At 43.0% G+C, this 25,349-nt stretch overlaps 1 protein-coding gene across 3 annotated transcripts in view; it reads left to right on the top strand.

The window, feature by feature from the left end:
• LOC121280741 (dedicator of cytokinesis protein 2-like) overlaps nucleotides 1-25,349 on the top strand; it is a 627,095-nt gene that overhangs the window by 501,214 nt on the left and 100,532 nt on the right. For all 3 annotated transcript variants that reach the window (XM_041192879.1, XM_041192878.1, XM_041192880.1), the window contains 5 exons: nucleotides 384-424; nucleotides 8,836-8,926; nucleotides 14,600-14,719; nucleotides 20,588-20,677; nucleotides 23,600-23,704. In XM_041192879.1, the coding sequence (XP_041048813.1) occupies nucleotides 384-424; nucleotides 8,836-8,926; nucleotides 14,600-14,719; nucleotides 20,588-20,677; nucleotides 23,600-23,704 (447 nt within the window). The remainder of the gene's footprint in view (nucleotides 1-383; nucleotides 425-8,835; nucleotides 8,927-14,599; nucleotides 14,720-20,587; nucleotides 20,678-23,599; nucleotides 23,705-25,349) is intronic.

Raw genomic sequence — 25,349 nt, 5'->3', positions numbered from 1 at the left:
ACCTGGATCTACAACTAAAGTGCTGTAACCTGCAATGCTACGGACCACATGCTGAAAGGTGAGAATAGAATGGTTGGCTAGTTTTTTTTCTCTTTTTTTGGCCAGTGCTAACATGATGGACTGAATGGCCTCTTCCTGTGTTGTAACTTTTCCACTAAAGTGCTTAGACATCTTTCCCATGTGTGAGGAACAACCAGAAGTGACTGTCTGAGGGAAGGACCTTATGCAAACCATTAACCTGCTTTCTCTCTTCCAGATCTATTTCTAGTCTTGGGTGTTATTGTCTGCTTCAGTTTTGTGACTGAACTCTCCCACAATATTCTAAAGCTATTTAAAGTTGTGTGTATTGTTTAAGTAACCAGAGGCTATTGTTTCTGTCACAGAATTTCTACAAGGATATAAACCGGGAAGAGATGTATATAAGGTATGTAAATAACAATGTTAAGTCATGACTATACAATCTGTCTTCTCTACAAGCTCAGCATTGCAGAATCATATTTCACTTGATGCAATGTGATGACACTTGACTCCCATAATCTCTTCATTGGTGTTTTCTGAAGTAAAAAGGAGAGAGTTTACATTTGCTGATAAGCAGCAATATGGATCAGAGTTTTCAGCTTGGCGGGTAACTGCGATCGATGGCTCCGGGAGCGGTCCGGAAATGGACCACCGACCATAATTGGCCCCTGAGCATGGTTTCACGCTAGCTGGCCAATTAAAGGTATGGTCAGTGCTGCCTGGGTTGGGGGCGGGAGGAGGGGGAGCACTGAAGTCAGCGCAGGCATGGGGGAGCGTGGAATGAAAGCTCTCTGCAATCAGGGAGCTGCTTCAGAGAGCTGAGGAATTTAAATACAAAAAATAAAGATTTTAAAATCCGGAAAAAATGCCCACGGATCAGAAACAGTTACCTGAACATATGTAACATGAAAATTCTGTCCAAACTTTTTATTTTTTAAATTTAATGGTGGAAAGCTCATCCCACCCTTGGATGAGGTTTCCTGAAAAATGCAAAGGCCCCCTGGCCCTTTTGCCCGTTCGCCAACTGTAACGCTGGACAGGCAGTGAAAAATCCCAGTTAACAGCGATATTAATGGGCTTAATAGCCCTCTTAATTGTCGGCAGGCGCGCTTCCGAGTTAGTGCGTGCTTGCTGACCGAAATATCACGCAAGTGCGCAAGAACATCAGGACGCTCACCCGACATCATCACGTGCTATTTTACGCTCGAGTGTGTCGGGCGCACGCCCATGTGCCAAGTGGAAAGTTCTGCCTGTGGAGTCTGCGAGTTGTTTTGAATTTCAAATTTGGAATGCAATAAATAATACAGCAATCAAAAGGGATCACACAGGAGCTAAGGCAAAGATGAATCTTGACTGAACATAGGTTTGCTCATTAGTGTCCATTTTCATCTCTAGCCTTCCCCTGAAGCCACCAAGCTTCAGCATCTGAAGACAGCATCTAGAGGCTGGTGGGGTCCAGTGTTCTCAGTTCATGGGATTGAGGTCAATAAGGAGAGCATTAAAAATAATTCCAAGCTCTGGCTCACCTGTCAGTGTGTAGTCACTGTGCCCTACGACCAAGATCAATCGGGTAGCAATATAGCATTGGAATCGAACTCAAACTCCCTCGTGATACCATGAGAAGGTTTATGTAATTCCAACTCAACACAGAACCCTTGTAACAGCTTAGCAGAATGTTAGTTTTATTTAGGGTTTGATGAGGGGACATGACATACGTGGGAGATACACTCTAAGGTAAGGAATGCCCATGATGAAAAGGAAGATGACGAACAAGCACTCAACAATTTGTGCAAGTATGGGTACAGTTGTGTCACAGTGATGTTACGAGATTACTAATCAGAAATTTGAACTAACAGTCCAGTGAAGGTGAATTCAAATCCCTAGGCTGTTTGAGAATTTGAATTTGACTTAAAGAAAGTGCTGGACATACAAAGCTTGGGTCAGTAGAAGTGACCATGAAGCTGTTGATTGTTGTAACAACTCCAACTGATTCAATAAAGTCCATTAAAGAGGATAACCTACTGTCCTTAACTTGCCTGGTCTTATATGTGACTCCAGTCCCACACCAACATGTTTGACTCTTAGCTGCCCTCTGAAGGTAACCAGCCACTCAGGCCTATCAAATGGCAATGAGGCTTCCACTAGAATAGCAGTCGTTCAATAACATGGCCCATCGCCATCTTCCCAGGGCAACTAGAAATGAACAATTACTTCTGGCCTGACTAGCAACAGCGAGAATGAATAAAGTTCTTTTGCAGCCTTCTCTGAGGGGTTTTGACACTGTTACTAGTTTGATGCATGGGTTAGTTGTTTGTTTCCTCCCTAGTTGAACGTCAGTATGTGTTGCTGTAATGCAGACAACTGCAACATAAGTAGCCCTTCAAAGACTTGAGTATAGTCTTATACTGCCTGGTCTAATATTTAGTTTACAGACCGAAGAATCAAGATTTCTTTTCAACTCTTTTATTTAGGGATAGAGGAGGAGAATAACCACTTTGACACTGCTCATTGACCTCTGGAGCCTGAGTTGAAATCTAGTTGGTCGATTGGGATGAAATAGTCCTTTGTTTGCTGGCTGGAATGGTCCTGTATGAAATGGGTTGGTCACTTTTGATCCTTTTCTAGTGGTTCCTGGACTACAGCATCAAACCGTCCAATGCCATTAGCAATCTCACCCAGGGGATTTAGAGAGAGGCTGGTGTAAGAAATAGGGGGATATTCCCATTAGTGCTGTACAGAGAAGTGTTTGGGATAAGTTTTGGGTTGAGGGTGGATGGTGGAGGCACTCTGGTGGTGCAGAGCTGAGGCAGCTTTACTATAATCTGGCTGTGAGTGACCTGAGCTTGTTTTGGCCTAGTTACTATAAAATGAGAAAGTTTCATTCACCTGAATCAGCACAACATATGTACATTTTTCAAACTGATCCAATGTTCCTGTAACCCAAGGACCCTTACTGTACACCAATGTATGTCAGATGTTGGACCATGAAGTAACAATCTATTGACACTCTCTAGAGCCACTGTTGTAAGGTGTTGGGTGTTGTTCAGTCAGCCTTAATAAGGTAATCATAGTCTTAGCTGATTCATCAGTAAGTATTAACTACTAGAAACTGTATACATAGGTACAGTAAAGGGTCAAAGCTAGGAGCTGTCTCCATGCTTGTTTCTACACACAGCTCTGTCCAACATTATACTGACCTTTATGTGCAGGTCACTTACATCACTGTGCTTGTGGTACTGTACCCAGTCCCACATTAACCCTTTTAATGCCAGGCCCATATGGACAATGGTAATTTAGATGTGCCTCAGACATTCCTGTGAGCACAAAACCCTGCAAGATTCATCTTGTGGGGATGGGGGGGGGGGGTGGGGGGCAGGGGGAAGGAGTCATTTTTATATAGCGCCTTTCACAACCTCAGTCTTTTAATAATGTTAGATAAAGGATATACATAAGGAGGACTCCCCGCTCTTCTCCAAATATGCCATGAGATATTTACCATCTACCTGAGAGGGCAGACGGGGTCTTGATTTAAAATCTCATGTGAAAGACAGCACCTCTGAAAGAGCAATGCTTCCTCAGCACCGCCCTGAACTGTCAGCCTGAATGAAGGACTCAATTCTCCGGAGTGGGGTTCAAACATATGACCTTCAGATTCTGAGGTGAGAGTGTCAATGACATATCCCGATGAGGAGGGGGAGAAAAATTGGCAATCTCTGTTGTTAACCTTCTCTGTGCTGTAAACTGACATCAATCCTGGCCTAGTTTTGATTACATTGGGACTCGGAGTAACATAGAGGGTGTACATATTTTGCTACCAAAGGGAGAGGCTGGATGGAACAGAGGGTCTTTTCCTATTCACCAGTGTTCATATGTATATGATTTCTTGATCAGACCTACAGTATTTGTGCCCCTATCTCCAAGATTGTACCTTATAGTGGGACGGGGGTGGATGGGGGCGGGGGGGGGTGGGGGGGGGGGTGGGGGTGGGGTAAACCGACAATCATAGTCTGATCTGTCCCAAACTAAATTTAAACTCCAAACGTAAAACTGAAATCATGTATATTATATAACAAAAGATTGCTGTGTGTAGACAGTAATCTAATCCCAGTGCTCATGTGAAACATATTGGAGTTCAGCTGCCATGCTTTTTAATGTAATTGGAGCCTCTCAATTAGATTACTGTCTTGTAATCATGCTTAGGTATTAAATATGAGCAAGTGAACTCTCATTAATTCATCATCTCTTCCTGTCGGTCCGTGTGCTTTATTGGACATGTTTCCTTCCATTTATTTTGCTTCATAAAGCTCTTGCAGTCACCTCAACTGCTTGTGTGTCCGCAGTGGTCTCGAAGCCTGTAAATCACGGGTGGCCCCAGGCTCAAGCCCCCATCCTACCCCTCCTATCAGCCTGCATCTGGTTAAGCCAGGAGGAAAGTTTCCAGAGGTGAAAAACTGTCTAGGATGGTCTCTGATCTTGATCACAATGATCTCTTCTATGATGCGGCAGAGGAGTGTTGGATCTGGAAGCACTGTTATGCACTCCATGGCTTAACAGCCTTGTCCAGGTATACACACAAAGAAGGTTAATTGGGTGAAATGCCAGAGGGCAGTAGACAGAGTACCACAGTAAGAGTCCACAACTTCCGTAAGGGAGGAAGGAACCATGAGAAAATCATTTTTAAAAAATGCAGATTAATTCTGTCAGCCCTGTCAACCACCTCCCTTGCCTTCCATCAACATTATGTGTAATAAGGTTGAGACCCATGCTGAGCTCAACTGAGCTGTATTAAGAATCCCAGCTCAATAGTTAACTCTGTACTATGAACCCTCAGCTGACAATCACAACGGTGTGAATCAGAGGATTCTGGCATGGCAGCCATAGCACTCTGGCCTAAATCAGAAGGTTGTGAGCTCTAGTCCTACTCCAGATATTTCAGCACATAGTCTAGGACAATGCTGCAGTGCAATATTTAATTCAATGGTGCCCCTTTTCAGGTGAGATACTAAACCGATGGACATTTTCAAATGGACATAAAAGATCCAGTGATGCTATTTGAAGAAAAATAGGGGAGTTCTAACTCCCCGATGTCCTGGGCAATATTTATCCCTCGACCAATGTCTCAAAAAATAGATTTTCCAGTTATTATCACATTGCTGATCGTGTAAACTTGCTGTGCGCTACAACATATCTTACATTGCAACAGGGGCTCCACTTCATTGGCTGTTAAGTGTGTTGGTTTGGAAAGATGCGATAGAAATACAGGTCATGGTGTTCCAGAGAATATCAAATTTGCATGGAAATCTCCATGGGAGGAGTTCAATAATGCATACAATTAAACATCCAATAGGATTGATGATTAATTGGAATCCCCAATTCTTCACAAAATTGATAAAAAGTCATTGGAAATAGGTAGGAACCTCAAAGTTTGACTAATAATCCAAAAATGCTGGATATACACTGGTTTCCAGTTTTTCGAAGAGAAGGAACTGATTTTTCCTTCTCTTCACAGTTTCTGACTGACCTGTAGATTTCCAAAAACTGTTTATTCCCAAGTTTTGCAGCTTATTTTTTCTTTTTACCATCATTTTGGGCACACAACCTCAGGAAAGATATGTTGACCTTGGGAGGCCACATCGCAACCAGAATTTTACCAAGGTTTAAGGAGTTAATTTCTGAGTACAGGCTGTATACTTGGTTTGTACTGTCTTGAGTTTAGATGGTTGAGGGGGTGATCCAACTGGCAGGATAGATACAGAGAAGTTATTTCCTCTGGTGGGGAAGCCAGTATAAGGACCCACAAGCCTAAATGGTCAAGCCACTTGGGAGTGAAATCAGGGAGCACCTCCTCACACAAAGGGTAGTGGAAATGTGTAATTCTCTGCCCCACCACTTCCAAAGGATGATTGGTGCTTTCAAGACAGAGATTGATGGATTTTTGTGAATAATGATATGAAGGAATATAGAAAAGTGGGTAAATGGATTTAGGGGAAGGGGGTGAATTAAGCAAGGGACCTTAATGGTGAGAATAATGAGGAGATGGATGCTCGGCCTGGAGCACAGCAAGGAGAAGTGGAGCTGAGAGAATTGAGGTGATTGGGGAGCTGGGAAAGGTGATGTAAAGGAGGGGAGCTAAGAGAGGAACATAAAAGAAGGGAGAACAAGAAGAGAGGATATAAGGCTTTGAGGTTATAAAAGAGAAGGGGAGGAGGGACAGGGAATAGAATGGAGGGCAGCTAAAGGGCATGAAAGAGAAGAGGAATCAGAAAGGGGAAAAAGAGAGAGGAGCTAGGTGAGGAAAGATAAATTTACTATGCCACCTAACTTAATGTTATCTGCAAACTTAGATATACAAATCTCTATTCCTTCATCCAAGTCATTGATATTTACGGTGAAACAGAAAATGCTGGAAGTAGTCAATCAGATCAGGCAACATTGGTGGAGAGTGAAACAGAGTTAACATTTCAGGCCAATGACCTTTTATCAGAATGTCAGGAATACTTGAAATGTAAACTCTTGTTTCTCTCTCCACCAATGTGGCCTGCCCTTCTGAGTATTTCTGGCATTTTCAGTTTTCATTTCAGACTTCCACAATATTTTGCTTTTGCTCCAGCACATGTCCTTGGTGAACACCAGTTGTCACATCCTGTTAATCAGAGAGCAAACCCTTTAACCCTACTCTCTGTCTGCTACCTTCCAACCAAGAAATTAAATGAGCTAAAGTAAAGGGGGCCTAAATGTAAGGAGGGGCACTGAGAGGAAATATAAAGGAGAGGATGAGATAGGAGGGGGAAATTAAAAGGAGCAGATGTTGACATAAGTTTATAAGGAGATCCAGGAAGGGAGATATAAGGGAAAAGGAACTTGCTGCAGAAATATATGCTACACGGTGTGTAAGAGCACACCAGGGTGCCAGAATATATACATACAAACATACAAAGTAAGAGCAGGAGCAAGCCACTCAGCCACTCGAGCCTGCTCCGCCATTCAATAAGATCATGACTGATCTAATTTTAACCTTAAATCCACATTCCTGCCTACACCCGGTAACCTTTCACCCCCTTGCTTATCAACAATCTATCTATCTCTGCCTTAAAGATATTCAAAAACTGCCTAAACCACCTTTTGAGGAAGAGAATTCCAAAGTGTCTCAACCCTATTCTACTCTCTTTAAATGGGGGAACCTTTATTTTTAAACAGTGAGCCTGAGTTCTAGATTATCCCACAGGCGGAACCATCCTCTCCACACCCACCCTGTCCCAAGTCCCCTCAGGAACTAAGCAAAGATATTTAATAAAAATTACATTGACTGATGTTATCAGAGAAGCACTGAGTACATTCAGAGTAAACTCCCCTCACTGTCATTTTAATAGAGGCAATAACCCATTTAAAGTAAATGAAGAGAGGGGGGCCTTGATGTGAGCATGTAATGCCTTCACACAAGAAAACCACTGACAGTAATTTTCAGTCTTTAGCAGCTTGCTCCTTGTTATCAATCTACTTAATAAGATAAGAGCCCATGGTGTTGGGGGTAGTATATTAGCATGGATAGAGGATTGGCTAACTAATAGAAGACAGAGAGTTGGGATAAGGGGGGATTTTCAGGATGGCAGCCTGTAACTAGTGGAGTTACACAGGGATCAGTGCTGGGGCCTCAATTATTTACTATATATATTAATGACTTAGATGAGGGAAGTGGAAGTACTATTGCCAAGTTTGTGGATGACCCAAAAATAGGTGGGAAGGCAAGTGGTGAGGATGACACAAAGAGTTTACAGAGGGGTATAGACAGGTTAGGTGAGTGGGCAAAAACTTGACAGATGGAATACAATGTGGAAAAATGTGAAATTGGTAGGAAGAATAGAGGAGCTGAATATTGTTTAAATGGAGAAACACTGCAGAAATCTGCAGCACAGATGGATTTGGGAGTCTTCGTGCATGAATTCCAAAAAGCTAATATACAAGTTTAGCAGGTAATAGGGAAGGCAAATGGAATGCTGGACTTTATTTCAAGGGAATGGAGTATAAAAACAGGGAAGTCTTGCTAAAACTATATAAGTACTCGTTAGACCACACCTAGAATACTGTGAACAGTTTTGGTGTCCTTGTCCAAGGAAAGATATACTGGAATTGGAAGCAGTCCAGAAAAGGTTCAGTAGGTTGATCCCAGGTACGGAGGAATTTTCTTATGAGGAGAGGTTGAGTAGATTGGGCCTGCAGTCATTGGAGTTTAGAAGAATGAGAGGCGTCCTTATTGAAACATAAGGTTCTTAGGGGGCTTGACAGAGTAGATGCTGAGAGGTTGATTCCCCTTGTGGTAGAGTCTAGGACTGGAGGGCATAATCTCAGAGTAAGGGGTCACCCATTTAAAACAGAGATGAGGAGGAGTTTCTTCTCTGAGGGTAGTGAATCCATGGAATTCTTTATTGCAGAGGGCTGTAGAGGCTGGGTCATTAAATATATTCAATGCTGAGATAGATGAGTTTTTAATCAGTAAGGGAATCAAGGATTATGGGGGGAACGGCAGGAAAGTGGAGTTGAAGATTATCAGATCAGCCATGATCTCAATGAATAGTGGAGCAGACTCAATGGGCCGAATGGCCTACTTTTGCTCCTATGTCTTCTGGTCTTATACTCATATTGCACCCCTTGAAAACAATTGTGTGCACTAATGGATGTTATTTTGACAATTGCTATCACTGCAACTATCCAAAATCATATAATTTAATAATTTTTTTCTCGAGTTAATTACAGCTCAGTAATTACAGGGCAATAACAATAATCTTCAGTGTTTCTCACTGTTTTGTTTGTGCTCTGCAGATATCTATATAAGCTTCGAGATCTGCACCTGGACTGTGAAAACTATACTGAGGCTGCCTACACACTCCTCCTGCATGCTAAGCTGCTGAAGGTTAGCAACTTTCCTTTTAATATAAAAATGCACAGCACTGAGTGTAGAGGTGGGAAAGGAGCCAATGTTTTAACTATTCACATCCATATGCTCCATTTAATGAATTATCATGCAAAACTGTGGCAGATGGATGTCGGTGTGGCGAAAGTGTGAGGCCATCCACTTTGGAGCCAAATAAGAGTGGAGTATTTTCTAAATGGTAAGAAGGTGGAAACTGCAAATGAGCAGAGAGATTTGGGGTTCAGTTAAAGAAATCACTAAAAGTCAATGGACAAGTAAAAGGCTAATGGAACATTGGCTTTTATGTCAAGGGGTATATGGAATAACTTGGGGTGGAAGATATGTTACAGCTGTACAGAGCACTGGTTAGAATGTACATGGAGTAACTGCATTCATTTCTGGACAGCGCATCTCAGGAAGGATATAATACCCTCGGAATAGACGCAGCGTGAATTATTCAAAATAGTATCAGGGCTAAAAAGGGTTAAATTAAGAGAAGAGATGGCATAGACTAAGGCCTGTATTCCCTGGAATAAAGAGGAGTAAGAGGTGATCTGGACCAGCTATTTAAGATGGTCAGAGCAGTTGATAGGATCGGTAGGGAATTGCTGTTTCCTTGCTGGGGGGTCCTGAACAAAATGGGCATCCCCTTAAAATGAGGCCATTCAGGGGTCACGTCAGAAAGCTCTTCTTCACGCTAGGGTAGTGGAAATCTGGAACTCTCTCCCCCAAGAAAATGTTGAGGCTGGGGGCTGAATGAAAATTTCAAAACTGAGATTGGTAAGATTTTTATTTGGCAAGGATATTAAGGGTTACGGAACCAGGGCAGATAGACAAGAGTTAAAATACAGATCAGCTATGATCTAATTGAATGGTGAATTAGGCTGTATGGCCTACTCTTACATTCATTCCTATACAGATTAACCACTTCCAGTTCAGATAACATGTTTTTCTTGCTTTCTCTGCTAACTCTTCTGGCATCCTAAATACTGACTAGTGCTCCAATGATTGGCCATTCCTCCTGGGAGTCTACACAGGATGTAATGCAACAACTTACCAAGACTTTTTAAGTAGCAGTCCTCCAAGCCCATGAACTCTGTCACCTAGAAGGACAAGGGCAGCATGTGGATGGGAACATCATCACCTCCAAGTGCCCCCTACAATTCACCAGATTTGGACATGTATTGTCATCCCTTCATCTTAGCTGGGTCAGTCTCCTATAACACTCTAACAGCACTGTGGGAGCATCTTCACCACTTGGACTGCAATGGTTCAAGCAGAAAGCTCAAGGGCCAATGGGGATGGACAGTGAATACCTGCCTTGTCAGCAGTGCCTATGTGCTGAGAATTAATTCATGGACAGTGAGTGCTAGAAGGCCACATGGTCGTAAGTGGACATGAAGATCAAATCCAATTCCAGTTGTCACCCATTTCAAGCAGCAACAGCTGGGTAGTAGTTTTTCTAGAAGGAAAACAGGAAGCAAAACTAACTACAGAACCCCATTTTGTTAACTGGCTTTGTTCTATAGGGCAGAATTTTTCAGTCAGCGTGAAGGGCCCCTATTAAGGCCATTAAGAAAGCAATTCATATAATTAGTAACGCTGCCCGTCCAACCTTAAGGTTGGCGGGCAGGTGAAAAGCGTTTTTTCAGGAAACCTCAATCGCGAGCGGGATGAGGTTTCCTAAAGCTTTTATTAAATAAATAACACAATTTTGATAAAAAATAATAACATGTCCCATCTCATGTGACAGTCACATGGGGGGACATGTTTAAATACATTTTTAAATAATTTATTTAATCATTTAAATATCCATTCAATCTCCCTGAGGCAGCTCCGTTCCCCCGGGAGATTGTTGCGCTTTTTCATGTGCATGCGTGAAAGAGCTCTGGTCCCGACTCTCCCTCCTCCCTCTGCCCGCACAGGTAGCGTATTACGCTGGGTGGGCCTTAATTGGCCCGACTGCGTAAAATGGCGGCGTGGAGCCAATCGTGGGAGGCGATTGGCTCCACGCCCGCTCCCACCCGCTCAGCCCATCCGCCATATGAAAACTGGTGCCCATAAGCTTTGATAATCTTGCCTAAGAAAATTCTATCAGTCTCAGTATTGAAAACCCCAATTGATCCAACATCCACAGCCTTTTGGGGAGCTGAGTTGCATATTTCTGCCACCATGTTTATGAAAACGACCTTCCTGATATCACCCTTACACTAATTTTAAGCAAGTCCAGAAGTTCTCCTTGGAGACTCTTTTTGTGTAGACCTTCCCAATAATTGTTTTGAATTTACCTTCCAATTGTGACTAATGCTGCCACAGTTTAATCCAAACTTATGTTTCAACATAAGTGGTGTAAAGTTGGCCTGCATACTGTCCACCCACTCTGCCTCCCAGTTTCCTGCTGGTTGAAGTCACTCTTTCTAAAATATAGTGGGAATCTATCCTGAATCTCAATTTAATTCTAATCATTCACAACCTCCCATTTTACAAAGTATTTACAGCCACAGAGATAGGCCATTAGGCCCAACAGGCCTAGGCCAGTGTTTATGCTCCACATAACCCTCCTCCCACTCTTCTTCATTTAACCCTATCAATATAACCTTCTTCTATTCCTTTCTTCCTCAACTGCTTAACTAGCTTTCGCTTAAATGCATCTGTGCGACCTGTCTAAACTACTTATTTTAGTTGCAAGTTCCACATTCTAACCATCCCCTGGTAATGAAGAATTCCTTGTTCTTTGGTCATTTTATTAGTTTTTTAAAATTTTTTACTATTTAATAATTCCTTGTTCATTTTATTAGTGACTATCTATTATAATACTTGTGTCTCCAGTTCCGGTCTCTCCCACAAGCAGAAACACCTTCCCCACATCAACCCTATCAAACCTTCTCATAAACTTAAAGTCTCCTGATAGGATATCCCTCAGAATTTTCTTTTCTGCAGAAAAGAACCCCAGCCTGCTCAATCTTTCCAGATACTTGTAAAATCTCAGTCCTAATATTATTCTAGTGAATCTTTTTTGTTCCGTCTCTAGTACCTCTATAATAATATCCTTTCTATAACCTTGAATTTTCCCCAAGATAAATACTTTTGTTTCCTTTAACTTGCTTTCAAAGATTTGTGTCTCAATGTTCTTTACATTTCACACACCCAAGTCAAAGAATTACTTAGAATCTTACAGCATAGAAACTGGCCATTCAGCCCATCAGCTCCATTCTGGTGTTTATACTCCATGCAAGCCTCCTCCCACCCAACTTCATTGCACTATATGAACATATCCTTCTATTCCTTTTTCTTTAATGTAGATACATAGCTTCACCTATAATGTGTCTATGCTCTTCTTAACTACTCCATGTGATAGTGAGTTCCACGTTCTAACCACTCTCTAGATAAAGCTTAACTTTGGGGGGAAAGTGGGGTTTCTGGGGTTCACATGAATCTATATGGATGGTGGAGGTAAAATCCATGCATCAAAAATGACTTTGAGTTGGAAAACATATTGTGGTATTGGTTAAAAAGTGCATCGATTCACCTGTGTGAAATAGTTGTGGTGGTTCACTGAAAGTGTTATCTAGGTACAGTAATGTTATGGAGAACTGACAGATTGTCCGAAAGAAAACCTGTACTGGCTCACTGATGCCCTTCAGGCAAAGGAGCCACCTTTCCCAATCTGACCCTCAAGAAGATAGCACAATACCCCTTTCTCAAAGCAACAAGGGGTGGGCCACATCCAGGCCTAAATTGCCCAAGTGTCAAGAACAAATTTATAAAATAAATAGGTTGGCTTTTTCAATGAGTATCAAATGGAGGGATTCTGTGTGAAAGCTTCACCCCTGTGATCCTAACCCATCAGTTATTCTCGGTGCTTCACTTTACTGTTTGTGTGGGAATTTTCCCCATTTTCAGCAGCTTTGAATTGATGTGATGATCTTGTCTGTTGGGGAAAAGGACCATATCAAACATAAATTAATGAGAAAGCAGAACGGGATAATGGAAGGAGCAAAGAAAGACCAAATGGCCTGTGGAAATTTTACTTGTCTCTGGAATATCTTGTTCCTGGCTGTTCTAGGAATCAAAGACTACTGAAGATCACTGATGTGCTTCAAGACACCACCACTGATTTACTAGCTCACTTATAAGATAGGACCAGTTAAATGAGGCTATTCAGCTTATTTGGTTTCATTCTTCCAACATACCAACCCTGCTGTCTTTCCATCTCAGTACTGACCTATTCTTAAATGAAACCAGTGCCCTGGGGATGAATTTTACAACCCTCCCACTGGTGTATCTGAAGATGGGGCAGCACAAAATAAAGTGGGTGGCAGCTCACTTCCTTCCTGTCCACTCCTGCGACATGCCCCCATATTACGGGTAGTGGAGGGGGCTGGTAAGGCATCAGGCAGCCCATGCACCCTTAGGCCAATTGAGGCTCTCAAGTGGACAATTAACAGCCACTTAAGGGCCTAAATCTGCCTCTGCTGCGATATTATGTTGGACTGGGAAAAGTGAAAGGAATGCAGCTTTGGCAGCTTGTACTAAAGGTGGGCGGGAAGTGGTGCCTCCTTTGGCGGGGGAGGGGGTGTCCCCTGTGCCCATAGGAAGCAACTCCCCAAGATAGAACCTGCCTTCCTTGTACTGGACTGCCGGGCTGTCAGCCAGTCAGATTGGCCAGCAGCTCTCAAGGGTGGGACTCCCTGTCCCTCAGGGCAGTCGTCCCACTCCTAAGTAATTAAGGTGAATATGGCGTATTATCGCTCTTAGCTTGGGGGGAGGGGTGTTAATCCATTCTCCCCGCCTGTAAAATCCACTCCCTGATCTTGATCAGCCTCATAGAATCAGTGAGCTTCATCAATATTTGACCTCCATCCTTGACTGAGCTATCTCATGTATCATCAACAATGATGTTTCATTTGGGATCATTCTGCAGACGAGCTCCACCATAGCGTGCCTGAAGAGTTTTGGCAGGTGACTGTGATTCTCTACCAATGAAGCCTCCCAATTTCAGTCATCAGTTGCTAAGTGGAGGAAGTGGACCGTCCCTTGGGACGATAACCACCCTCCAACCCTGCCCCAAAAAAACCCGATTGTTTTGTTAAATAGCAGGGTCTTCTCACTTGCCTTGTTTCTAGAGAAAGTACATCCAGTGATCCCAGCCCGGTCAGCAACCTACAGTCAGACAGGGTATGAACAGAGGACTAAAGACTTGTGGTTGCGATTTTCTGGCCCCGTCATGGAGGGACTCGCCTCTGGAGTTTCAGCGGCCCTGACAAAAAGTCATTGACTTTCGGCGGGGCTGGACGATCCCGGTGGCGGGCAGGGCCGGAACATCCTGCCTGTGCAGTCATAACTAATCCTTCCTAACAAGCGATCTGTGAGGGCAAAGGCAGCTATCACTGCCAATTGCTTAACACTCCAATCATCCGGAGCACTGGTTCACTATAATCATTATATGTGGCAGCAGTAGGGAGGTGTAGTGCAAGGAATGGGGGAGAAAAATGGTTCGAGAATTTTTGGGTCTCTCTCGCATTTCTTGGTGCTGCCGTGGGGAATTCAAGAACATGGAAAAAAAGAGAGAAAGGTAAAAGTAATGTCGCCCTCAAAAAAAAAGAAACATTTTACAGGTTATGGAACCATTATACATGTATGAACTGACACAGTTTTCTTTTTCTACTTTAGTGGTCTGATGAGCAATGCACCTCGCATGTTATGCCAAGAGACTTTCACGATTCTCAAACACAGCGGCAGCTGAAAGAATACCTGTACAAAACCATTATTAATTACTTTGACAAGGGAAAGGTAAGTGCCAAATAGATGAGATTGAACTTCCAGCATGGATGATATAATTTTGGACCCAAAATGTGCCAGCCAGCAAGGGTGTTCCAATTACCACCAGATATTTCTTCTTTGTGCTAAGTACAAAGGAATTCTGTCCCCAGTAAGCATGACCTTGAGTGTAAAGCATGTGATAATCTAACACGCACAGGTGAGCAATAAATCCTTTCTTGCAGGTGATAAACCCACTGAAAAAAGCAAGAGGTGCCTTATGCTGTATTGGTTAGACAAATAACAGACCAAATATTAGATGTTACAATGTATAAATCAGGTTTTATTGAAAACAATAAATAGAGAGCGAATCTGTATTTGCACAGCACTGTTCACAATCTCACAACATTCCATACAGTTAATGAAATGTTTTTGAAGTGTAATAGGAACAAAGGAACAGGAGAAGCCTATTCAGCCCGTTGAGCCTGCTCCTCCATTCAGTAAGACCATGGCTGATAGAACACCTTAGTGCCTTTTACCCACACTATCCCCATAACCCTTTGCGTTATTATTATTCAGAAATCTATCAACCCCTACCTTAAACAAACTCGATGACTGAGCTTCCACAGGAGAATTCCAAAGATTCACAACCCTCTGAGTAGAGAAATTTCTCCTCATCTTGGTTCTAAGTGGCATCCCCCTTATTTTGAAATTGTGTCCCCTGATCCCCAACCTTACTTGCTTCTAAGTATTTTGTAGGTTTCAATGAGATCACTTCTCATTCTTCAAAACTCTAGAGAATACAGGCCCAATTTGTCCAATCTCTTTTCATAACAGCCCTGCCATCCCCAGAACAAGTCTGGTGAACCTTAATTGCACTCTCTCACTGGCAGTGATATCCTTTATGAGGTAAGGGGACCAAAACTGCACACACTACTCCAGGTGTGATCTAACCAAGCTTCTATACAATTGAAGCAAGAATTCACTATTCCTGTACTCAAATCCTTTTGCGATAAAGGCTAACATTCTATTAGCCTTCCTAATTGCTTGCTGCACCTGCATGTTAGCCTTCAGTGACTTATGGACAAGGACACCCAGGTCCCTTTGTACATCTACACTTTCCAATCTCTTAGCATTTAAGAAATACTCTGCACATCTGTTCCTGCTACCAAAGTAGATAACCTCACATTTTTCCACATTATTTCCATCTGCCATGTTCCTGCCCACTCACTAAGTCTGTCCAAATTTCACTGTAGCCACTTTACATCTTCCTCACAATACACATTCCTGCCTAGCTTTGTATCACCCACAAACTTGGAAATATTACATTTGATCCCCACATACAGATCATTGATATATATTGTGAACAGCTGGGGCCCAAGTATTGATCCTTATGGTACCCCACTAGTCACAGCCTGCCAACGTGAGAATGAACTGTTTATTCCTATGTTCTGTTTTCTGTCTGTTAACCAATCCTTAATCCATGCCAGGATATTGCCTCCTCTCCCATGTGCTTGTATTTTGCTAATCAACCTCCTGTGGACTTTATCAAAAGCCTTCTGAAAACTCAAGCACATTATGTCCATCGAGTCTCCTTTATCAATTTTGTTAGTAACATCCTCAAAAACTTCAACATGTTTGTCAAACATGATTTCCCATTCACAAATCCATGCTGACTATGCCCAATCAGATCATGATTATCCAAGTATCCAATTATCACATCCTTTATAATAGATTCTAGCATTTTCCCTACTACTGATGTAAGGCTAACAGATCTCTAATTCCCTATTTTCTCTCTCCCTCCCTTCTTACATAGTGGTTGGACATTTGATACTTTCCAATTTTCGGGAACCATTCCAGAATCTATAGAATTTCAGAAAATGATCATCAATGCATCCACTATTTCTGTAGCAACCTCTTTCAACACCCTGGGATGTAGAATATCAGGTCCCAGGAATTTATCAACTCTCAGCCCCCTTAATTTCTCCAATTCAATCTTCTTACTTATACTAACTTCCTTCAACTTCTCATTCTCCCTAGCCCCCTTGGATCTCTAAATCTGGGAGATTTCCCGTATCTTCTTCAGTGAGAACAGACACAAAGTAATAATTTAGCTTCTCTGCCATTTCTCTATTCCTCATTATGAATTCTCCTGACTCTGCCTGTAATGGACCCACATTTGTCTTAGCCAAACACCTCCTTTTTACATACCTATACAAGCTCTTACTGTCCATCTTTGTGGTTTTGTTTTGCATTCATATTCTATTCTCCCTTTCTTTACTAGTTTCTTTACCCACATTACCACTACTGTTTGGTGGCCTATAAATAACTTCAACCAATATCTGCTGCCCTTTGTCTTCCTTTGCAATACTAAAAACCTCTCAATCCTTGGGTTTACTATTACTTCTGGCAACTTTATAAGCCTTTTCTTTTATCCTTATACAATCCTTAACTTCTTTTGTCAGCCAGGGTTGACTGACTTTTTTGGGGGTTTTTGCACCTTGAAGGAATGTACAGGTGCTATAAGCTATGTAATAATTCTTTGAAGACTATCCATTTGCCTATGTACAGTCATGCCTTTTAATCCACCTCAGCCAATTTGTCCCTCATGCCTTCATAATTTCCTTTTTTCAACTTTAACACCTTTGCTTCAGAGTCAAATACCTCACTTTCAAACATAATGTAAAATTCTATCATATTGTAGTCACTCATCCCTAAAGGTTCTTTCACAACAAGTTTATTAGTTAGCCCTTTCTCATTACATAATACTCGGTCTAAAATAGCCTGTCCTCTAGTTGGCTCCTCAACATACTGCTCTAGAAAACCATCCCTAACACGCTCCAGAAACTTGTCTTCCACAGCATTAATGCTCAATTGGTTTACCCAATCCATATGCAGATTGAAGTCACCCATGATTTCTGTATTGCCCATGTTACATGCTTCTCTCATCTCTTGATTAATACCATGTCCCATATTCCCACTACTGTTTGGTGGCCTATAAATAACTCCAACCGATGTCAGCTGCTCTTTGCTGTTTCTTAGCTCCACCCAAACAGATTCCACACATTGGTTTGGATTTTTCATTGGTCAGGGAGACTCGGTGGGAACGGGCAGGGGTGGTCAGGAGCCTAACCGTGCCTGCGATTGACTCCACACTGCCATTTTACTTGGGCAGGCCAATTAAAAACCGCCCAGTGTAATACACGAGTGGTACCGCTGAGCGCTACCTGTGCGGGCGGGGGAAGGAGGGAGAGTCGGGTCTTCTGCATGGAGCTGCCTCAGAGATTAAAGCGCTTTTTTAAAAAAAAAAATAAAAACAATAAACACTTAATGAAACATGTCCCCTCATGTGACTGTGCCACATGAGATGTGACATGTTTTTATTTTTCAGAAAATGTTTTAATCCATTTTGTAAAAGTTTTAGGAAACCTCATCTCGCTTGTGGATGGGCTTTCCTAAAAAATGCAAAGGCTGCTTGGCCTTTTTGCCTGCCCGCCCACCTTTAGGTTGACAGGCAGCATAAATTTCAGATTAATGAGGTTGCTAATGGCCTTAATAGGCCTTTTAATTTAGCGTGCCCGCTGAACGAAACATCGTGAGACCGCATGATGACGTCGGGACGTACATCCGACATTATCGCGGGTCGTTTTACGTTCCAGCATGTCAGCTTCACCTCCGCATGCCAAATGTACAATTCTGGTCATTGTTCTTCTGACCTGAGATCATCCCTTACTAATGCATTGATCCCATCCCCTATATTCAGCGCAACTCCACCTCCTTTCCCTTCTTGTCTGTCCTTCCCAAACGTCAAATATCCTTGAATATTCAGTTCCCAGTCTTGGTCACCATGCCATGTTTCCATAATGGCAATTATAGCACACCCTTTCACCTCCATTTGTGCCTTATTGTGAAAGCTGCACGCATTCAGGTAGAGTGTCGTTAGCTTTGTCTTTTTGACATCATTCCGCATTTGAAGCATGCTCAATGCTCTGCTTTGTTTCTGCTGCCTTCTAGTCTCACTAATACTTCCTGTAACCAGCTTTACTTCCTTCCAATTTGGGCCATCCCTCAGGTTCCCACCCCCCTGCCAAGCTAGTTCAAACCCACCCCAACAGCACTAGCAAATCTCCCTGCGAGTATACCAATCCCAGTCCTGTTAAGATGTAACCCATCCAGTTTGTGTAGGTCCCACCTGCCCCAGAGCCAGTCCCAATGCCTCAGAAATCTGATGCCCTCCCTCCTACACCAGTTCTCCAGCCATGTATTTAAATCGATCAATCCTCCCATTCCTCTGCTCACTAGCACATGGCACTGGGAGTAATCCTGAGATTACTGCTCTTGAGGTCCTGCTTTTTAATTTCCTTCCTGACTCCTTGAAATCTGCTTTCAGGACCTCACCCCTTCTCCTACCTACTTCGTTGGTACCAATGCAGACCACAATTTCAGGCTGATCCCCCTCCCCTGCCAAAGGGCTTCCTGCAGCCACCCCGTGACATCCTGACCCTGGCACGAGGGAGGCAGCACACCATCCTGGAGTCACCTTTACTATCGCAGAAACGCTGTCTGATCACCTGACTATGGAATCCCCTATCACTATTGCCCTTCCATTCTTCTCCCTCCTGCCTGTACAGCTGAGCCGTCTGTGGTGCCACAGGCTTGACTGTGGCTGCACTCCCCTGAGGAACCATCGCCTTCATCACCATCCAAAATGGAAAACCAATTAACAAGCAGGATAGAGTCAGGGAAATCCTGCACTACCTGCCTGGCTCTCTTGGACTGCCTGGCGGTCACCCATTCCCTCTCTGGCTGGACACATCTGACCTGTGGTGTGACCACCTCCTTAAATGTGCTATCCACGTAGTCCTCTGCCTCGCAGATGCACAACAATGACTCCAGCTGCCGCTCAAGCTCCGAAACCTGGAACTCGAGCTCGTGCAGCTGGTGACGCTTCCTACAGAGTGTTTGTCAGGAACACATGGTGAGTCCACGACTTCACACAGACCGCAGGATGTACACTCCACTTGGCCAAGCTGACCTGCCATCCCGTAACTCTAAAAACTATTTATTACACTTAGAGTAATCACTATTAGGATATAGCAAACGCAGCAGCCAAATTGCACACAGAAAGGTCTCATAAACTACAATAAGATAATGACCAAACAGTGTTGTTCCTGATATTGGTTGTGATAGATATTGGGCAGGACACTGAGTAGAGCTCTCTTGACGACCTCTGAATAGTGTCATGGAACCTTTTACATTTACCTGAGGGAGCAGGCAAGACCTTGTTTTAACATCTTATCTGAACAATGGTATGTTCATCAGTGTATCTATCCCTTATCACTGGGCTGGAGTGTTAACCTAAGTTATGGGCTCAAGTTTTCATGATTGAACCAGCAGGTGGGAGGGTTGGGGAGCCTGAGAGATTGGGGCAGAAGGTTTCCTTTTGAGCTGCAGGAGGAACTCGGTCCATCCCAAAACCCCATTCCCTGAACTCTCAATGCTCCCCACTGCTCCACCCAATCGCAGCCTCAACCTCCTGGGCTTCACATACCTCCCAAGAGTGGCCTGGAGCCCCACACTCCCTCCCCGCACTGACTGCCAAGGACAGTTCCCGATAAAACAGCAACCAGCCTTCCCAAAGCGAAGAGCTGGATGCTGCACGTCAAATGTATCATGAGGTTCAGGGTTAAATACTACCCCTGATGACTATCCGTAATCAGAAAGCGGGGTGGGACGGTTGGCGGGGTGTTGGCGGGGTTCACTGAGCACAAACACAAAGAGAACACAGAAAGATTCACTTTTACAACCAACCACCTCCAACCCTCCCACCCCGCTAAACAACCGTACTTCCAGCTAGCATAGTACAGTGGCTGTTACTGATGGATGCTGCTTCTCTTCTAGATGTGGGAGGAAGCCCTGAACCTCTGCAAAGAGCTGGCAGATCAGTTCGAAAAGGAAATCTTTGACTACGAGCTTCTCAGCCAGAACTTGGTAAGTATTCATTGTCAGCCTGGCATGGCGAGGTGTTCCAAAGGGCCACTGGTTGAGCGCTCTGTTCCGAAAACAGCTTTAAAAGATCCAATGTTTGATCCAAGGCTGGCTGACCCAGAGAGCAACTACCAGATGGAACCCTTTCCCCAAGTGCTTCACCTTAACCTGGGGTTGGGGAGCGGGTTTGTAAATAAAATTAAAAACTTCATCACTAGTTTGCAGAAGTCCCAATGCCATTTATACATTGGGAAACGTATATTTTCTCACCTTGTCTGCTAACCCTCACTGGTTCCTTATACGAACATACGAATTAGGAACAGAAGTAGGCTATTCGGCCCCTCATGTCTGCTCCACCACTCAATAAGATCGTGGCTGATCTGTTTATGTTTCAAATTCCACATTCCTATCAACCTCCGATAACCATTGATTCCCTTGCCTAACAAGAATCAATCCACCTCTACCTTAAAAATATTCAGTGACCCCGCCTCCACTGTCTTCTGAGATAGTGAGTTCCAAAGTCGCACAACCCTCTGAAAGAAAAAATTTCTCTTCATCTCTGTCCTAAAAGGGCAACCCCTAATTTTAAAACAGTGCCCCCTAGATCTGGACTCACTTGCAAGAGGAAATATCCTTTCCACATCCACCTTGTCAATGCCATTCAGGATCTTATATACCTCAATCAAGTCACTCCTCACTCTTCTAAACTCCAGTGGAAACAAGCCCAGTCTGTCTAACCTTTCCTCCTAAGACAACCCACTCATTCCAGGTATTAATCTAGTAAACCTCCTCTGAACCACCTCCAACGCATTTACATCCTTTCTTAAATAAGGAAACCAAAGCGCATAGTTTTGGAGATGAGGTTTCACCAATGCCCTATATAACTGAAGCATAACATCCTTACTTTTATGTTCAATTGCTCTCGTAATAAAGGACAGCATTGCATTAGCCGCCTTAATTACTTGCTTGTACCTGCATATTAACTTTATGTGACTCATGCATCTAGATCCCCTTGCACCTCGGAATACTGCAGCCATTCTCCATTTAAGTAATACTGTACAAAAAGTTCTTCCTGCCAAAATGGACAACTTCACATATCCCTACATTATACTCCATCTGCCAGATTTTTGCCCACTCACTCAACGTATCTATATCCGTCTGCAACCTCCTTATGTCCTCTTCACAATGTACTCTCCTACCTTTCTTTGTGTCGTCAGCAAATTTAGCCACCGTGCCTTCACTCCCCTCATCTAAGTCATTGACATAAATTTGTAAGAAGTTGGGGCCCCAGCACAGACCCCTGTGGGGCCTCCATTCGTCACATGCTGCCAATCAGAAAAAGACCATTTATGTATACTCTGTTTTCTGCGAGCCAGCCAATATCCTATTCATGCTAATATGTTACCCACTACACCATTAGCTTTTATTTTGCTCCCCTTTATCCACAGCGTATGTTACTCCTTGAGTAAACCCAGTAAGTTGGTTAAACATGATTTCCTCTTCACAAAACCACGCTGACTCTTCCCAATTCCCCTTAGTTTCTCTATGTTCCCAGCTATAATTTCCTTAAAAACTGATTTGAACACCTTCCTCACGACAGATGTCAAGCTAACTGGCCAATAGTTTTCTGATGGGTGATGCTCTTGTTCTTGGTCATTTCTCAAGTGAATCACAAGGAACTGCAGTGTAGCAACTTGCCCAGGTTTCTATAGCAGCATTGTCCACCTCCCACACTCATGAGCTCCACCGTCAAGGAGGACGATAGGGGCTACAGGTATATGAGAACACCCTCAACTTCAAATGCCCTTCCAAGTTGTGCGCACAATCCCCACTTGGACATATACAGTGCTGTTGCTTCATTGTCACTAGGTCACTGGAACTTGTTACCCAATGGGTATTTGGGAATATATTAACTCCAGGGTCTACAGCAGTTCAGGATGAATTAGATGACCCAGCACCTTCTCGAGAGCAATTAATACAGGCCTTGCCGGTGATGCCCACATCCCGAAACTAAATTAAAAAGAAATAAGATCTGCTGATTGATGCTAATTCAAGCCCATTCTAAGTTTGAGCATGTTCTCATGAAGCTGGGATGATCCTTGGGTGTAAATTGACATTGGCAAAATGATGATTTGAGGTGTGTGAGTTGTGCCCAAGGGGAAACTCCAGGACTGCAGGTTTTCATGTTGAATGGTATAAATGGAGCAGATTTTTTAATGATTATCATTGCAACAAATGTTTGTTAGTTCGGTCACAATAACTCCGCTTATGATTCTACACACGAGTAGTTTCTCTCATGACATGGTTTATTGCATTGATTAATAACAGTATTAAAATTTATATAACTGTTCTCCGATTTTATATTAAATCACAAGATGACATGCAAATAATATAACCTGGTTTTCTGAACCTGAAGTACTTGCTCTCTTGGCTGCCAGTGTGGTTGTGGGCGTCTATCTGCCCATGAGATTTTAACCTGACTAATAGAAGGGATATGTGTTATCCTTATACTATTGTGCTATGTTAAACTACATCTACTCTTGGCTTAGAAAAGCACTTATCCTGCATTGTTAGGCATTTACCCATTCTATAATCTATTCAACTTTTGTCTCTATGCTACAAGCTATTTTTTACATAGTACAGTAAGTGCATTGCTTGTCTCTTGCTGATATGAGTTGTCTTGGAACAGCAACAAGACTCTGTTGGCTCTTTCTCTCATATTAATGCATAATAATGAAAACCTGAGCAAAAGGATGCTGGAATGGTATGACTAGTGAATCATCTTGAAGCATTCTAACATTAAATCATCTTAACCATTCTAACAATATTCGAGAAAGTTGATTGCAGTTCTGTAGCATTTGTTTTCTTCTGTTTATGGTATAATGAGTTTGGAATTGGGTGTCAACCCTGTTTGTGTATTTGCAGAAGCAGCAAGCCACATTCTACGAGAACATCATGAAAATCCTGCGGCCGACTCCAGATTATTTCGCTGTCGGTTATTATGGCCGTGGCTTTCCACTGTTTCTCAGGGTGAGTGTTTGGTATCCGAAACTTTGGCTCAGAAGGAGTATGGCACAGATTGATCAGAGTGGTACCAAGTCTTAGGGAGTTAAGTTAAGACAACAGGTTGCATAAACCTGACTTTGTAATCTCTGGAAATTAAGAGATTCAGGGATAATCTGATCCAAGATGTTTAAACTGGTAGGGGAGGATTTTCCCTTTGTCTGCCGGGCGCGGCGGGTGGGCCCGCACAATGGTCCAGGGAGTGCCAGTATACCGAGGTGAAAATTCAGCCCATAAAGAAATTTTATAGGTACAACAAAAACTTTCATTTATATAGCGTCTTTAACATAATGAAACATCCCAAGGTCCTTCACAGGAGTGATTATCAAACAAAATTTGATACACTGAGCCACATAAAGAATAGATGTTGGAACAGATGACCAAAAGTTTGATCAGAAAGATAGGTTTTAAGAAGCATCTAAAAAGAACAGAGATAGGAGAGCACGAATGTAGGCAGTGATTTCCAGAGTTTACAGCCTAGGCAGCTGCAGGCATGGCTGGCAATTGGTGAAGCGACTAAAATTGGGGATGTGCAAGAGGCCAGAATTGGAAGAGTGCAGAGATGTTGGAGGATTGTAAGGCCGCAGGCGGTTACAGAGCTGGGGAGGGGCAAGGCCATGGATGGATTTGAAAATACGAATGAGAATTTTAAAATTGTGGCATTGCTCAACTGAGAGTCAATTTAAGTCACCAAGTGTGGGTGACTGGTGAACGGGGTTCGATGCAATTTGGGACACACAGCTGCAGAGCTTTGGTCGACCTCAAGTTTATGGAGGGTAGAATGTGGGAGGCGGTCGAGTGTGTTTTGGAACAGTCAAGTATTGAGGTAAAAAAAGACACAAAATGCGAGTTTTAGCAGCAGATAACCTGAAGCAGGATTGGTGTCGGTTGATGATAATAAGGCAGTCTTGATAATGTGGTCAGATATGTGGTTCGGAAACATGTCTCGGATTCAAAATGACAAGTTTGTGAATGGTATGGTTCAGTCTCAGACAGTTGCCAGGGAGAGGAATGGAATCAATGACTGTAGGGAGTAGAGTTTATGTGGCAAGGACCAAAACCAGTGGCTACAGTCTTCCAAATACTTAGTGAGCAAATTTCTGCTCATCCAGCACTTAAAGCAGCGTGACAATTTAGAGACAGTCAAAAGAGGTAGAGCTGGTTGTTGTCAGCACACATGTGGGCCCTGATATTTTTTAAAAAATGATACCTGAGAGCAGCATCAGTAAGAAATAGGAGGGGCCAAGGATAAATCCTGGGAGATTCCAGAGGCAATGGTGTAGGAATGGGAAGGGAAGCCATTGAAGGTGATTCACTGGCTATGATTAAATAGATAAGAATGGAACCAGGCACATATGGTCCTACTCAACTGAATGATGGACTCAACGGCTTCAAAAAGGTCGAGAAAGATGAGGAAGAATCATTTACCATAGTCACACTTGTGACAAATGTCACTTGTCACTTTGATAAAGAGTTATTTTGCCATTGTGACGAGGATGGGATACATGATTGGAGGGATTCAAACATGGAGTTACAGAAAAGATGGGCACTGATTTAGGAGACAGCAACATGTTCAAGGATTGGGAGGTGGAAAGGGAAGGTGGAGATCGAG

The sequence above is a fragment of the Carcharodon carcharias genome, chromosome 8, assembly GCF_017639515.1.
Source record: "Carcharodon carcharias isolate sCarCar2 chromosome 8, sCarCar2.pri, whole genome shotgun sequence".
Classification (NCBI taxonomy): domain Eukaryota; kingdom Metazoa; phylum Chordata; class Chondrichthyes; order Lamniformes; family Lamnidae; genus Carcharodon; species Carcharodon carcharias.
Note: the sequence above shows the minus strand (reverse complement) of the source record. Positions and strands in the feature narration are given on the sequence as shown.